We start from the raw sequence: 17,383 nt of genomic DNA, 5'->3' as shown, positions 1-17,383 counted from the left end.
TGTACAGTAACCCACTTCCACCCACACACACACAATTACAATCACACATCCTAGACATCCAGGAGCAGTTTAGTATTGTGTGTGTGTGTGTCCCAGTCCCTCACACACACACACACACACAATTACAATCACACATCCTAGACATCCAGGAGCAGTTTAGTATTTTGTGTGTGTGTGTGTGTGTGTGTGGGAGTTATTGAGTGAGTTAATTTTCAGACGGAGAGATAAAAAGACCCAGTCCCTCACACACACACACACACACACACACACACACACACACACACACACAGAGTGAGATTAGAGTGGTGTACTATGGGGACAATCTGCCAGCCATCACCAAGGTTACACTGCTCTTGTGCGTCATTGAGCTGCTCAGTAAAGTGTCCTGACCAATACACCGTCTGGAGTCCACTTCCATCCCCTGACCTCTCACTCCTGCTCTCTCAACACACTTCATCAGATCTGAATCACTGATTCTCATCTTCTGCTCATTAGCAATCAGCAGGCTGATGTTTCCAAAACTTCTACCGAATATCTGGACTAAAATCACTAAACTCAGAGGACTCAGAGTACAAAGTGGGGGACACAGTGGACAGGGCACAAATTTATCACAGGGAAAACACACACATACACACACACCAGGGATCATTTAGAAATGCCAATTAGCTCGCAAGTCATGTCTTTGGACTGGGGACGAAACCGGAGAACCAACCCAGAGGAAATGCCTGAAACTCAGGGAGAACATGCAAACTCCATACATACACACACACACACTCTCACACACACTCTCTCACAAAAAACAAAACACACACACGGTGAAGGTGGGGATCAAACCCCCAACCCTGTGCTGTGACACACTAAGCCAGCAGGACCCTCCTTTTAATAACCGAGTAATAGACTAATTAAATTTGATCAGATCTTTCTGTTCAGAAAAAAATGTGAAAAAAAAAAGAAAAATAGTTTCTAGTATTTTCTTTGGTTTTTAAATATGTGTATTTAGGGCAGATGTCATTATCCACAGTGACGTACATGTTTATCTCTCTCTCTCTCTCTTTTTTTTTTTTTTTTTTTAACAGCTGAGCAGTTGGGTGGTTAGGGGCCTTGCTCAGGGGCCCAGTGCTGGTAGACCTGGGATTTAAACTCACAACCTTCCAGTTGGTGATCTGACACTTTGGCCATTAGGCAGAGGTGGGAGTAATTCACACATGTGCAAGTCACAAGTAAGTCTCAAGTCCTGAATGTCAAGTCAAAGTCAAGTCGAGTCTTTTTTTAATATTTGTCAAGCGAGTCTCAAGTCTCAAATTTGCGACTTAAGTCTGACTCGAGTCAAGTCGAGTCCCCCATCTCTGAGTCATTTAACTCAGGTCCGAGTCAAGTCTCAAGTCATGAATGTCAAGTCAAAGTCGTCGAGTCTTTTTTTAATATTTGTCAAGCGAGTCTCAAGTCTCAAATTTCAGACTAAGGTCTGACTTGAGTCAAGTCAAGTCCCCCATCTCTGAGTCATTTAACTCGGGTCCGAGTCAAGTCTCAAGTCATGAATGTCAAGTCAAAGTCAAATCGAGTCTTTTTTTAATATTTGTCAAGCGAGTCTCAAATTTGCGACTTAAGTCTGACTCGAGTCAAGTCATATGGCTCGAGTCCCCCATCTCTGCCATTAGGCTACCACATCAGTTATTTATCTTCATTCATTTATTATCTTTCAGGAAAACATTCCAGAGAAAATGACTGCATTTTTTTTTTATTCTACTCTTGGACTACAGCATATGAAAAACTTATTTATTTCTCTAATCTAAACTCTGAATATTCACTTCAGAGTACAAATATCTAAAGTAGAAAGAAATGTGATTTTATTCTGGAAACAATTACATTTGAATGTTCAAGATTTGTGTTACTTTAATATTTTAATTAGAATGATATTATAGTAATACATCATTTATATATTGTTTACTTTAAGTTTTCTGTTTCATTTCCTCCAATGAATCAATGATTATGTAGGAAGAAGGTGAGAAAAGGAAAGAAGGAACGTCTAAGGAAAGAATAAATCATAAGTGTGTTGATAAAACCCTGCTGCAGTGTGTGTGTGTGTGTGTGTGTGCTGCTGAGCTGTGCACCTGCTGCTGAAAGCATCCTGTGTTTGCAGAACAAAGTGCAATAAACACACACTAAACACACACACACACACACACACACACACACACACACAAAATGTGTCTATGGTGACAATCACAGCTCTTTGTGTTTCTGCTTTACCTGAGATAAAGCTTTTCATTACACACTGATTTCTTTTCTTCTCTCAGCATCGTTATCGTTTCATTTCCACACACACACTGACATGTGCATGTACATGAACTACCCCAACACACACACACACACTTTTCTTACACCCTCTAATGCAACAACACACATATTAACACTCACACAAACACACACACTAACACTTGTATTCACACACTCAGACTTGAATTCACACTCTCACACACTCACTCACACACTAACAGTTGTATTCACACACTCACACACTAATAGTTGTATTCACACACAGTTGTATTCCCACACACACACACACACACACACACACACAGTTGTATTCCCACACTCACACACTCACAGTTGTATTCACACACACACACTCACAGTTGTATTCACACACACACACACACACACACACACACACACACACACACACACACACACACAGTTGTATTCACACACGCACAGTTGTATTCCCACACTCACAGTTGTATTCCCACACACACACTCACAGTTGTATTCCCACACACACACTCACAGTTGTATTCACACACACACACTCACAGTTGTATTCACACACACACACTCACAGTTGTATTCACACACACACACTCACAGTTGTATTCACACACGCACACGCACAGTTGTATTCACACACGCACAGTTGTATTCACACACGCACAGTTGTATTCACACACGCACAGTTGTATTCACACACGCACAGTTGTATTCACACACTCACAGTTGTATTCACACACTCACAGTTGTATTCACACACTCACAGTTGTATTCACACACGCACAGTTGTATTCACACACGCACAGTTGTATTCACACACACACACGCACAGTTGTATTCACACACTCACAGTTGTATTCACACACTCACAGTTGTATTCACACACGCACAGTTGTATTCACACACTCACAGTTGTATTCACACACGCAGACTTGAATTCACATTCTCAGACTCTCACTCACTAACAGTTGTATTCACACACTCACTCAAACACTCACACTTGTATTCACAAACACACACACACACACAGTCCCACACACATAGATGCACATTTAATCACTCACTCACTCACACTTGTATTCACACACACACACACACACACACACACACACACACACAGTCCCACACATACATACACATTTAAGCACTCACTCACTCACAAACACACTCACTCACTCACACACACACTTGTATTCACACAAACACTTGCATTCACTCAGTCACAGACTCAGTCAGTTGCATTACACACTCATTCACTCAGTCACAGACATAAACACTTATTCATGATAACACACTCATTCACACACAAAGATTCACTAATGCACACAGACTCTCATTTGCTGATCTCTGGAGGCGTTACATCTTCCTGCCTACATCAGCCTTCTGATCCTCCATTAAACTCAGGTAAAGGTCACACTCACCCACAACTGTGTGTGTGTTGCGTGGGAGAGCTGGAACAAGACACACAGCACATAGTGAAAGATGACATTAAATGAGGTGCCACTGTGTGTAAGTGAAGTGACATTTCGAGCTCATAAACTGATGATGTGGAGACAAAAACAAGGGTTAACATTTTTATTGTTGTTGTTACTACAAATAAGACTGAAATAAACTCTCGGGAAAATGTCATTTTTCACCTCCACGTGTTTCAGCAACACAGATCATCAGAGCACAATCACATCCATGTTCATGAACACACAAACACACACACATACACACAGAGAGAGAGAGAGAGAGAGAGAGAGAGAGAGAGAAAGAGAGAGAGACAGAAACACACAGAAAGAGAGAGACACACACAGACACACACACAGACACACACAAAGGAACACACACCCAGAGAGGGACACACACCCAGAGAGGGACATACACAGAGAGGAACACTCACACACAGAGGGGGACACACACACAGAGGGACACACACACACACACACAGAGACATACGCAGACACACAGACTTAGACTGTAGGGATTTGATAGCCTAGGTCATGAGTTTGAATTCCAGGTCCACCAAGGTGCCACTGCTGGGCCCCTGAGCAAGGCCCTTAACCCTCAATTGCTCAGTTGTATAAATTAAAATAAAAATGTAAGTCACTTTGGATAAGAGTGTCTGCTAAATGCTGTAAATGTAATGTAATGTAGACACACACACACACACACACACACACACACACACACACACACACACACACAGTGTCAGTGCTGCAGACTTACAGTTGCATTATCAGGTACAGGTAATCGGAGCTTTCGTAAATATCTTCCAGGGCCACAATGTTCTCATGCTTGATCCTGCAATATAAACACAGATCGTTAGAACATCTCGCTGATATACAGGACACACAACACACTTTACCCAGAAATCCCCTCTTCTGTGCTGTGACACAAACATACAACATGAACAAATATACAGCATTAACCAGCTGTAGGACTCCTACAGGAAACTTTTAAAGTGTGCTGCCACTGCGTCACAGCAGAAAGTCTGGACAGATAAGCTAGCTAATTAGCTGCTCGAAGACAGAAGCATGAGTACTGTTGTTATGGTTATTTGTGTTGTTTAAGCGACAAAAAAAAAGTGCTGAACACTGAGCACCAAGGGATCAAGAGATAGTCAACTAACACCTGATCAGACAGCCATCGATTCTGCGTTAATCAGAATGCAACGTTTTCATTTCCTTTTTTTCCCCCCATGACACTAAAGCATAGAAATGCTCGACTTCAAAGGATTAAGTCCTAAACTCATTTAGTTTCAGCCTCTCTCCTTCTCCACGTCTCCTCCCTCCCTTAAGAAAAGAGTGGGCACAAAACTGCGGCGTGACTCATCTAGTGCTTCTGAAAGCCTTCCCTTTAATTATAGAGAGAAACACAGAGGAGTGACAGAGAGGGGGAGATGAAGAAAGCAGGGTAAAAAAAAAGACAAGACAGACACCCTTTATTCATGAGAAACAAAAGAAAGGCTTTTAAAAGAAGACAAGAGATCATGACACAAAGTAAACTGTAAGTCTTCTAGGATATTGTTGCGCAGTCTCGTCGTGCCGAGAAGCTTCTCCGCATCTCGAATCGACTCGACACCTGCGGCTGCCTGTGTGAATACATGACTCAGCGCTTAAGAGTCATCATGGAAAGATTTAATAGAAACTTGTCTGGTATAAAAGACGAGAGGAAGACAAACAGTCCAAACACGTGAGGGTGGAGAGACGGGTTAATTGGGTCTTGGGATAGAGCAGTCATTAGGCTTCACACACATACACCTGAGTCCTCCGGTGCTGTGTAACGAAGCGAGATGTTTGCATCTTGTGCACAAGCTGAGGATGTGTTCAGTGATCACGGCCTCATGCAGATCACATCCATGTCAATCTTTACAATTATATATATAATTTTTTTTTTCTTTATTTAATCGGTTGTGACTAATTTCTGTCCAATAGAAAGAAACCACTACAGAAGCCTCACTGAACAGAGATTTGGATGGTGAACTGTTTCTAGCACAGTGAGATGCTTTGAGAAATGAGATGTTTTTAACTCCTTCACGGTCACTAAGAGGTTTAGAAACAAGACGATAATCAAAAGTGTGAACGTAGCTTCAGTCTGAGTATGAAAGGCCCAATGTAGGAAAGGAAGGCAAATAATACAAAAAAAAAAAAAAAATCAAATATAAAAAATATATATATAGTATTAAATTGCATACTTAATATATCCATCATTAACAATTTTTAGATGCGACAAGATCGAATGTTTTTTTTTTTCCTTTTCTACTCTTGCCAACTTTGGACAGGAAGCGAGGGCTACACGTTGAATTGTTCTGTTAGAAATACATAGTGGAGATGAGATCACCTCGAAATCCGTTACTGATGTTCAATGTGAAGAAGGGGCGGAGCTTCCAGTGAGATTTTAATGTGAGAGATTGTCATGTCGATACTCTTCTGCTGTTTTATTATGTGCCGTTGGGAAAAATAATAAGATATTGAAATAAAAAAATAGGCTGATATTTAATAATATGTACCAATTAAGGGAACTCTAAATGTGTGAAGGTTGTTGGCTCCGTAGACGGTTATTATTGTACAGAGGCATATTTGAGCAGAAATCTCTCAAAAGCGCATTTTTAAAACAAAAAGACCAACACACACACACACAAATAAGTTGTGTATTACAGGCTTACACAACTTATCTGTGTGTGTGTGTGTGTGTGTGTGTGTATGTGTGTGTGGGTGTGTAAGGAGATGCCCAGGATCTGTCCATCACCTATCCCGTTGCTATGATATAACTGATGGGCGACAGAGACGATGGACAAAGGACGCCATCTGTCTCCAGGGCATGACCACATCCATATCCAACAGCATGTGAAGTCATGTTTGATGAGATTTCATGGGGAAGAAAAACGACATTGTACATCATGTGTCTGTCACCATCCTGCTTACTCAATTTCGCCTTCATGTACACTTAATGAAGTGAAATCAAGTGAGCTCACTAATCCTCCAGAATGTCTCTTTGGTAAAAATTTTTGAGAAACTACAAGGCCTGAGGGTTTGAAAGCAAGCATCTGGTGCAGCTTCAAGCCATCAGACTATTCCGTGTTTTTTACCGTTGTGGTGCTTTTTTGGTTGTGGCTCGCTATGATACTAGAAGAAAAGCAACAATCCCACTCACATCCTGTATTTGTGTCTGGTTAAAGTTTTGTCCTGGAGTCAGGATTTATAACAGCAGTGCAACAGAATAACATCTGTCAGGAGATCATGTGGCTGAATCCTGAAAATGCCTTAGCACCTTAGCCATCTGTGGCTGGGAGTCAGGAAAGTAATGTTGGCCGTGTTCTCTGGGTGGGCGGCATGTTACCACTCTCTTACCTGTCAATCACAGCAACACTAGCCAACTGTGGACGTCTGTGAGCTCGTGTATGAAGGAGAGGGCGGAGAACACTTGAAAGAGTTCAATGCTTGAATTTGAAAAAATAACGTGTGTGTGTGTGTGTGTGTAAGAAAGTGTTTTCTTTTGGGAACACAAAAAAATTACAGCTGGGATCAGATAACAAGTGAGAAACTTCAGAAACTAGTAACAAGCAAGAACTAAACATGCTGAATTATGTGAATGACAAGACTTCGCAAACACTAAAGGGACACATCCTCAACAATCCCAACACACAATGCTCTAACAACATTTGTGTAACTCACTATGACTAAGGGACGACAATTTAGCTTTGTTTCAGTAGTTTTGTTGGTAATTGGTGTTGATTTATCACACTCTTGCTCTTTTGCCATCAACAAACCCAGCAGCTATTACTATTATTCATGCTCGGTAATGTCCATTAGGGTTCCGTGTTGGAGAATCTTTCCCAGTGCTGTATTCTGGATCAATGCTGTTGTCAAACTGCTGCACTAATGACACACAAAGGACACATCAAGGTCGCTTGCAAGAAACTTTTTGAACCATCAAATGAAAAATGGGACAATGTATTGGTCTCACAGACCTCACTGACAAGCGTAAATGAGGACCTTAAAACCTCAGTTTGAGACGTATTCTCACAGCAGTAAGGGCTTGTGCAGACATTACACTGTTCAGACACCGCTGTGATTATGTCAAGTATTCAGGCACACGTGTGTAAGTCTGTAAATATTTCAGACTAACTGACTTCTAAAAACTCTGGGTTACTGATCAGAAGGTCAGGGGTTCAAGCCTTAGCACCACCAAGCCGTCACAAGCCTTAGCACCACCAAGCCGTTTGTCCCCGAGCAAGGCCCTTTACCCTCTCTGCTCCATGGTGTGGCATCATGGCTGACCCTGTGCACTGACCCAGAAGTTAAGATATGTGAAGAAAAGAATTTCACGTTGCTGTTTTACAGTAAACATAAGAAAATTAAGGCTTCTTCCACAGGAAAGTTCCAGATAAGCAACTAAGACGAGTAAATTATGATGACAGGCCTTTCAATGCTTAAACATCAACCAATTATTTAATCAGGTAGTTAATTCATAGCTAGAAATAACAGTTATTATGGAGTGATTATATTATCAGGGCAGATGGATATAAATATCAGGGCTAATGCTACATAACATACATATGCAAAGAAAAGAATTTCACTGTGCTGTAATGTCTATGTGAAAAATAAAGACTCGTTTCCTTCACTAATAAAACTCCCAAAAGTAATGACAACCTGAATCAGCATTTACTTAACTATAGAGAAACTATGAAACTAGTCGTGCTTTATATTATATTCAAACAATCTGCAGCTCTCAGTCGACAGTCTGAGTTTATAATTTATTACACCATAAACTCGCATCGTCTGGATTTAACCGATTGTATATATTCATATGAATAAAATATCCCTGAGTAATAAAATCTGTATATTTTGATTTATCTCCTTTCAAAGTACAAAAAGATTCCTTAGAGGAAGCTATATTTTTTGCCGTTGTCCCCTTCACCCAGCTGGATATGGCTGCCAGAGAAACCACAGCAACGGAGGTAAACAGTAGGTAAGCAATCTGGCATCAGTGTAATGGAGGGTCATGGTGTGAGACTCACTTGCGTAGCACGGCAATCTCATTCTCAATGCTGCTCTCCTTCCCCTTCAAGGCCTTTTTAGGGATGCACTTAACAGCAAACATCTTCCCTGTGGCCTTCTCCTGGGCCAGGACCACTTCGGAGAATGCTCCCCTAAAACAAAGAATAGAGAAACAAAGATGATGTTTGTTATTCATCAAAACAGGGCAAGAACAGAAAACTGATCACCTGCTTGAACTATTTTCTGTGAGGAGATCTACAAGATGTCCAGTCATGTCCTGCTACGATGGAGTGATTTATATGTTTACTGCAAGATGAATGGATACTCTCTCTCGCGCTCTCTCTCTCTCACACACAAACACACGCACACATACACTAATTAATGGACAAGACAAGACTGTCAGCATCTTCAAGAAAGATGGAGAGGTTTACACAAAAGGCAACATCCAGACGCTGCTATTTTACCCAAACATATCCTTCAAGCTTCATCTCGACTTCCTAAATTCATGCTCAAATCCAGACATGCTGTTTATCTCTGTCTCTCTGAAGGCTAACGTTCTGAATGGATGTCTGAAGCGAGTGAAATGAGTCAAACTTTCAAAATACCACCAGATACGTTTTTAGCCTTGTTAAATATCCTGTTAATTGAAGCCAAGGCACATAAAGAAATAAATTCAATAAAGAAATAAATTCATTAAAATAAATTCAAATAAATGTAAATAACTAATTTAATTCAGTTTAAAACAAATCAAATAAATACATTCATTAAGGAATTAATAAAAAAAAAATATATATATATATACAAAAGAAGTACAAATAAACAAACAATAAAATTTATTAATAAATGTAAACAAAGATTATTTCTCTCATCATTTACTAACATCTTGCTAGCTAGGAATTTATAGAAAACCTTTAAAGTGCAATTTCACACGTTAATATAACTATGTTTTGTTTGTTTACATTTGTGGGACATACTGTAGAATTTTGCCAAGAGTATTTTTGGTACTAAGTTATTATGCTGAAATAGCATTACATAATTATTATACTCTGACTATAAAGGGTGCCAAAATAATCCCTGAACCACTGTACAATGAACTGTAGTTAACACAGTTTATGAATGATATTCTTTGACTTATAATAATAATAATAATAATAATAATAATAATAATAATAATAATAGTAGTAGTAGTAGTAGTAGTATCAGTAATAAACTCAGTTAAAATGCTTTTGAATCAGTTTCTCACACCAAAAGACCCTTGTAAAATAGTATACGTAAGAAAGTAGTACTAGAAATATATTTGTGTGTGGGTTTCTATTAGCAGCTCTTTTTTCAGGCTAACAACCTGAATGGATGATTCTGAAGCAATAAAAATAACTCAGACTTTCACAATTTGGTGTGACAGCTAAAATCTTAAATCAAGACCTTGGAGGCTCTATACGACTTGACTGAGAAAATTAGTTTAATACCATTAATACGGTGAGCTTTGTTATTTTTTGTAATTTTTTTTTCGAAAAACTACTGAGAAATGTAAGTGATGAAGCTATAGATCATGTCTAAGAATCTCATATTAAATAGGAAATATTAAACCCAAAATATGAAAACAGTTGCTACTTATTTGTAAAAGGATTAAAATGTAAAAGTACATGTTCACTGAATTTGAATTCATATTATGTCAGAATACAAAAACGTATTTCTTGTCTAAATCTGTTAGAAGTTGATTTGTTTCTTTTTTCCTGCCTGAAAACATTTATTCTCTGCTCATAAACATGGCTAAAGCTATACAGTTTGCTACTGAATGAATTAATAAGAAGTTAGAGATCCTTTACATAAACAAAATTTACCATTAGCTAGAAATGACTTGCAGCACAGCCGCTAACGTTAGCTACCAGAATCGATGATGAGATGTAGCTAAAGTTGGAAATACTTTTTCATACTTGTTTATGCTTGTTACTGAGGTAAACACAATACCTTTTATTGAGGTAAATAGAGAAAGATGGAGTTCCTGCCTTTTACTGAGGTAAATGTGAAAAGTTAGTGAGGTAAATGGGGAAAATGGCATTCCTGACTTTTACTGAGGTAAATATGACCATTTAGTGAAGTAAATGGAGGAAGATGGCGTTCATGCCTTTTACTGAGGTAAATGTGAAAAGTTAGTGAGGTAAATGTGAGCATTTAGTGAGGTAAATGGGGGAAAATGGCAGTCCTGCCTTTTACTGAGGTAAATATGACCATTTAGTGAAGTAAATGGAGTAAGATGGCGTTCCTGCCTTTTACTGAGGTAAATGTGACCATTTCAAGTTCAAGATTTAGTGAGGTAAATGGGGGAAAATGGCATTCCTGCCTTTTACTGAGGTAAATATGACCATTTAGTGAAGTAAATGGAGGAAGATGCCTTTTACTGAGGTAAACATACCATTTGGTGAGATAAATAAGACCTTTTAGTGAGGTAAATAAGACCTTTTAGTGAGGTAAATGGAGGAAGATGGAGATCCTGCCACATACTGATGTAAATATGACCATTTAGTGAGGTAAATGAGACCATTTAGTAAGGTATATGAGGCAGAGTTTTATAGATGCTTTTCCTAAACTGAAATGACTGGATGTTAGCACAAAAATTGCTGCCTGTGAGAAAGTGAGATCTGTAACATGGTCTAAATAAAAATATAAATAGTATATTTTTTCTTAATAATGCAATGTAGTGAGCTTATGTGTATACAGTCATTTAAGTAAAACGCAAGTATAAATAATAGTTAAGCAGCTTAATGAAGTACAATCGTTCAAGTGTTGGACAGCCCTGAGCCCTGGACCGGACTCTTGTGAAATCACTTCAGGTGATTGTGGAAAATGTGTCACAGGGAGAAAATGCCAGTGAGATTATGCATCTGGGTTGAAACTGCCATGGTGACATTTATAAACACCCAATTTGCTGATGAAGCTTTAGAGGGAAAAAGGCATGGCCTCATCAACCATCTGGGATGCCACGTAAAAGCTTTAAAAAAACAACAAAAAAAAACAATTCAGTCTGGACTTTAACTGATTGTTTGTCTGGCCAATCTCTGCTTGTTGCTATGCTACATGCAGCATGACACATAAAACACACCGACATGGCTGGATGCATAAAGGCTCCAGCAAATACATTTTACACACACACACATAAGCACATACACACACACATGTACACACGTCAAACAAACCATTAAGACGGACTATTGGACTAGTGAAAAATCTTCTCCTGAAATCCTTATTAAAATGCCTCCTCCATTGCTTTCTCTCTCTCATGCACATACAGGTTTGTGTGTGTGTTTGTGGTGTGTGTGTATGTGCATGCGTGCGTGGGTGACAGCTTTAAAACCGGCTCCTCAGTCAAAAAATGAAAGTGCATAAAATCAGCTCGAGCACAGATGGGAAATTTTGTCTGCAAAGCTTACTTTGGTGGTTCATGTGCACCTGAACGATGTACACACACACACACACATACACATACACACACATACACACACACATACACACACACACACACAGGGAAACAGGGAGGGGATGTGAATGAATACTGGAGATGATTGAAAAGAATAATTTCTTATTATATCATATTTATAATTTTGTTTAATTTCAGTTAAACAAACAAGGAACAAGCCAGGTTTATATTTCTCTGAATCTCTATTTCTAGAATGTGGCAGGTGAGCAAGTTTTCTCCAATACATTTATATTAGTTGCTAAAGTATAAAATATTTTCCTAGCATCAAGACCCAGGTTCTTGTACTTGAGCATAGATATATACACTAGATGTCGCATTGGGGTCCTAAAAATGCGTCAAAACCGCCGCCATCTTTGTACTGTGCTCCTTTACCTCAAACACATGGACGATGCCGGACTTCTGTGCTGCATTTGGTTGTTCAATGAGAATGTGTTTTATGATATTGAATGTTAGGAAATTATATTTCTTGTTCCGTGCTAATCCATGCTAGTTACCCATTAGTTTTTGACAGTTAGGAAAACAGACAATGTTTGTAGATTCCAAAGCTCTTAATAAGGACATTAAAACTTGACCCATGCTTTTTTGCTTAAAGGTGAAAAGACCCAACTTTATGTAGGTTCTGTAAGATTCCCTTATCTGTCAAACATATTTTATTAGATTGTCCTGGACTTAACACAAAGTGTTTTGTTTTTATTGTATTTATATGATATTTGTGTTTTTGTAATTGAATTTTTGCCATGAAAATAGCTTTGATTGCTGACATGGTATTAAATAAAATAATCAGAATCTGAATCTGTTTGTAGATTCCCAAGTGATAAACAGAGACGTCAGTCATGGACAAGTTGCAGGGATACTAAACACTTTTTTTAATGGTTAACTCAGCTGACAGTCCTGGAAGGATGTCACCAGTTAGGTTGGCAGTTCAGCCTCAAAGTCAAACTTTGTGGGGTTTTTTTTTGTTTATGTGACTATACTTATTTAATGTTGCAAAAATATTGCGGGAAAAGAATAAATAAAAGATTGAACAGTCTTTGGCACCTCAACTATCTAACTTTCACATTATGTTCTCAAATTTGTGATTTGCTTCCACCTGCAAATTGCTTTGTGTATCATATTTAATAAACCAATACATTTTAAATGTTTAAATGAACATGTATAGTCACACCATTGTAGCAGTGTTGCATGCAGTAGGCTATAAGGTAAGTAGTGATTGTTCATTTAAAGTTTACTCAAGTGGAAGAATGTAAGTAATAAACTTACACCTACTAGCAGTATGCATTATATTGTGAAAAAGTAGATTATCTTGATATAAAAACCTTAAATTTTCTCTGGAATTAAGATAAATACATGTCTGACCTTTGGAACGACCAAAAAAAAAACTAGAAAATGGCATTCATGACGATTTATGGTCATTTTATTTCTTTGCCTACATTGACGCTAATGCATTAAGAGGAGGGGGTCCCCTGTACCAAGATGGCGGCTCAGTTGACGCATTCGTTCCAATGTACTGCCGTATACAAGGCGACATCTAGTGTATATATCTATGGTACTTGAGAGTTGGTTAGTTCCCTAAACTACTACATGCCCATATGAGTTTCAGAAATCCACTGAGAGAGAATGTGAGTCGGAACTGAAAACATTTCTGTCAGCACTTCAGGTGTACAGTAAATGTCAAACAACAGTGGGTTTTTAAATAAACTGTACATTTAAGTGCGGATACTTCTTAGTCTTACTCGGGTAACTGTTTAAACAAGATGTGTACCTTTATCGTGATACACTCAGCTTTGTTTATCAAACACGTTCAAATAATGTGTAAGCTTTTTTTTTTAACCCGGGCTAAAAAACAAACAAACAAACAAAAAAACATCTTTCATAAAGTTTTGTAAAACATCATCGATGATTCAATTATGCTGTACAGTGACTACCAACAAGAGCTTAAGCAGCTAACTATAAACAATCTTTCAGACATGTTTTTAAATGAAACAGATTTAGGATTTTAATCTTAAAACACATAATACTGTATGGACAACTGCAAATCCATCGAAATTTTACACAATGCAGACAGCAGACAAACACTTCTGTTACTTAACGTAATCCCTGGTTCTTTGATAACAGAGTGAGTTTGAGAAGTAAGAAGTAGCCAAAATTAGCTAGCTAGATTTAGCTAAATGTTAGCTACCGGTATTTATTTAAAAGTTAGATAGTAATCTTATAGGTTTGACTAAAAGATATCTTAGCTTTGACTTAGCTATAGTGGTACTAGCTAAAAGTTAACTAACTAAGGCATGTATTATAAAAACAGTAACCTTTAGCTAAAAGTTAGCTACCAGTTTTCAACTTGTGTGAAACTTAGGCCCCTTAAGTATGTGGTAAAATTAAAGGTTCAGGTTTTATTTGTTTTAAAAGAAAAGCTAATGTCAAAAACAAAATTTGTAAAGACAACAAGTTATTTTACATTTCACACAAAACAAAAATTCATTGTCCTTTTAACCACAAAACTAACCAAACTTTAGTAAGGTTTGCTAGCAAGATTTAAAGCTAGTTAGCTGTACTTAGGTAAATATGAGCTAGTTAGCCTTTAGTTAAACCTTTAGGTGTACTAGATTAGCACTAGGTAGCACTGTAGCACTAAATATAAAAAATAGTTTTTTTTTTAAGAATTAGCTAAATGTTAACTAGCTGTTTTTATTGTTTAAAAAAAAGTATGTTTGAAATATATAAACATTTGTGTATACTGTTATTGATTATTATATTGACTATTGATTAAAATTATTTACATGGCAGTCCCGTATTTGTCTGTGTGTGCTTATATAAACTAACTAGCCACTTTATTAGGTACACATGTAGCCCTGCATATTCCTGCAACTATCCAATCAGGAAAATGTGATAGCAGTGACCCCAGGATTTTCACACCCAAGTGCCTCCATACACAATGATACAATGAATAGCGGTAGCTCTCACAGGAGTCCTCCATGACAGAGATCTGAGGAATTTGGTGGTGGAATGAACTTTCCATCGATCTCAGAACAGCCTAGTTACAGGCCGTCTTCAAACGTGTGTGCGCACGTGTGTGTGTGCGGAGCTATTTAACTAAGTGCCATCTGAATTCTTCAATTCTCTATTTAAAATCAGTCTGATTTACGTGATGAAACACACACACACACACACACACACACACACAACATACATACTGTAGACACACACGCATACATATACAACAGACATGGACACACACACGACCACATTTCCCTGCACAACTCTGCAAACCTGCAAAGCACCCCTTCATTCTGTTGCTAGGGAACCCTGCCGTGGTAACTGGTAACTGTTGCTTGCCCTATTGATCTAACTGTCAAAATAAAGTATTGCATTGGCTTTCGTAATAGCCGAGCCTGAAAACACACGACAGCGTCAGAAACTGGCTTTCACACAGACAGATTACTGTAATTTCCCCCTTGAGTAACTACACCAGCGCACGTCTGATGTCAGGGATTTAGATCAACATGAGCTCGGGCTCTGGTGTATATAATCGAGCGTGATGCAGATCAGCACCACATATGATGAGTTCAGAGGCAGGAGGAGTGCGTGACTCTTTCTCCTGAATGCTTCCCTGGAGCCCTTGAGCAGAATAGAGAAGTTTAAAAACACGTGACATGCCATCACAACACAACAGGAGAATAAATATCAAAGAACATGAAGGACAAAGCGTCAAAAATTCACTGCTTTATTTGATAAATCTTTGCACATAAAGGTGTAGATCAGGTGCTGGTGGTGAAGTAAAAGGTTTTTGTTAAACATCTGTGTGTTTTTGTTCTTGTGTATGCATTTTTTTGTGATTTTATGTATATATGTGGTCATGTCATGTGTTGTTTATCGCAATTTGTGCATGTGTATGAGTGCATTATGTGTGTCTGTGTGCATGTTTTTGTGTGTCTGTGCGCATGTTTGTGTGTGTCTGTGTGCATGTTTGTGTGTGTGCACTTTTGTGTGTCTGTGCGCATGTTCGTGTGAGTGTCTGTGTGCATGTTTGTGTGTGTGCACTTTTGTGTGTCTGTGCGCATGTTTGTGTGAGTGTCTGTGTGCATGTTTGTGTGTGTGCACTTTTGTGTGTCTGTGTGCATGTTCGTGTGAGTGTCTGTGTGCATGTTTGTGTGTGTGCACTTTTGTGTGTCTGTGCGCACTGTGTGAGTGTCTGTGTGCATGTTTGTGTGTGTGTGTGCACTTTTGTGTGTCTGTGTGCATGTTTGTGTGAGTGTCTGTGTGCATGTTTGTGTGTGTGCACTTTTGTGTGTCTGTGCGCATGTTCGTGTGAGTGTCTGTGTGCATGTTTGTGTGTGTGCACTTTTGTCTGTCTGTGCGCATGTTTGTGTGACTGTGTGCATAAGTTTGCGCGTGCGTGTCTGTGTGCACATTTGTGTGCCTGTTTGCACATTTGGTTGTGTCTGTGAGCATGTTTGCATGTCTGAGCACGTTTGCGTGTCTGTGAGGATGTTTGAGTGTTTGTGAGCATGTTTGCGTGTCTGTGAGCATGTTTGCCTGTCTGTGAGCATGTCTGAGTGTCTGTGAGCACATTTGCTTGTGTGGCCTCATGCACGTTTGTGTGTGTCTGTGAGCTTGTGTGTGTGAGAGAGAGCTCAGGCATGTTTGTGTGTGTTAATTGGACTGGGTGTTGAAAGCAGCTCAGGGCTCTCAGACACTAAACAGGATCATGGGTAATTACTACGTCTGTGGTGTCATATTCTTGCTGGGTCCCATGACATCGCTCTCCGATTATTGGCTTTTGGATCTGTCGTTACCATGGTAACGAGAGGAGAGGAGTACAGAGCAGCAGATTAGGGACACGATAACCTTGTGACAATATGATGATCATGTGCGTACACGGTGACCCTGTGCTTTTAATACCCATTCGCTGGACATCACTCGTACATTCTGTTTCCTGTTCTGTTCTTCACTTGCGGTTCTCTAAAGCAGGTGAGAACCAAAACAACCGGTACCGAGCAAGCTGATCTCAGTCTGTGTGCAAGTGAACTCTGGCAAGTGCAGGAAGTGAGAAATTGATTCATTTGCTGAAGTGAATCAATTCAGAGTTGAATCATTATAGGAGCATCCCAAATATATAATCCCACTATACACTACACCCACACTTACACTGTGCATT

The 17,383-nt window shown here is 39.0% G+C and overlaps 1 protein-coding gene across 1 annotated transcript in view; it reads right to left on the bottom strand.

The window, feature by feature from the left end:
• The window catches only part of camk1da (calcium/calmodulin-dependent protein kinase 1Da), a 66,231-nt gene that overhangs the window by 15,723 nt on the left and 33,125 nt on the right, over window positions 1–17,383 (bottom strand). Inside the window, exons 2-3 of the mRNA XM_060890130.1 lie at window positions 8,774–8,905; window positions 4,480–4,554 (exon numbers count right to left, since the gene is read on the bottom strand). Of these exons, the coding sequence (XP_060746113.1) occupies window positions 4,480–4,554; window positions 8,774–8,905 (207 nt within the window). The remainder of the gene's footprint in view (window positions 1–4,479; window positions 4,555–8,773; window positions 8,906–17,383) is intronic.

Source organism: Tachysurus vachellii, chromosome 16, assembly GCF_030014155.1.
Source record: "Tachysurus vachellii isolate PV-2020 chromosome 16, HZAU_Pvac_v1, whole genome shotgun sequence".
NCBI lineage: Eukaryota > Metazoa > Chordata > Actinopteri > Siluriformes > Bagridae > Tachysurus > Tachysurus vachellii.
The sequence above is the reverse complement of the archived record's forward strand: the minus strand, read 5'-3'. Positions and strand labels throughout refer to the sequence as shown.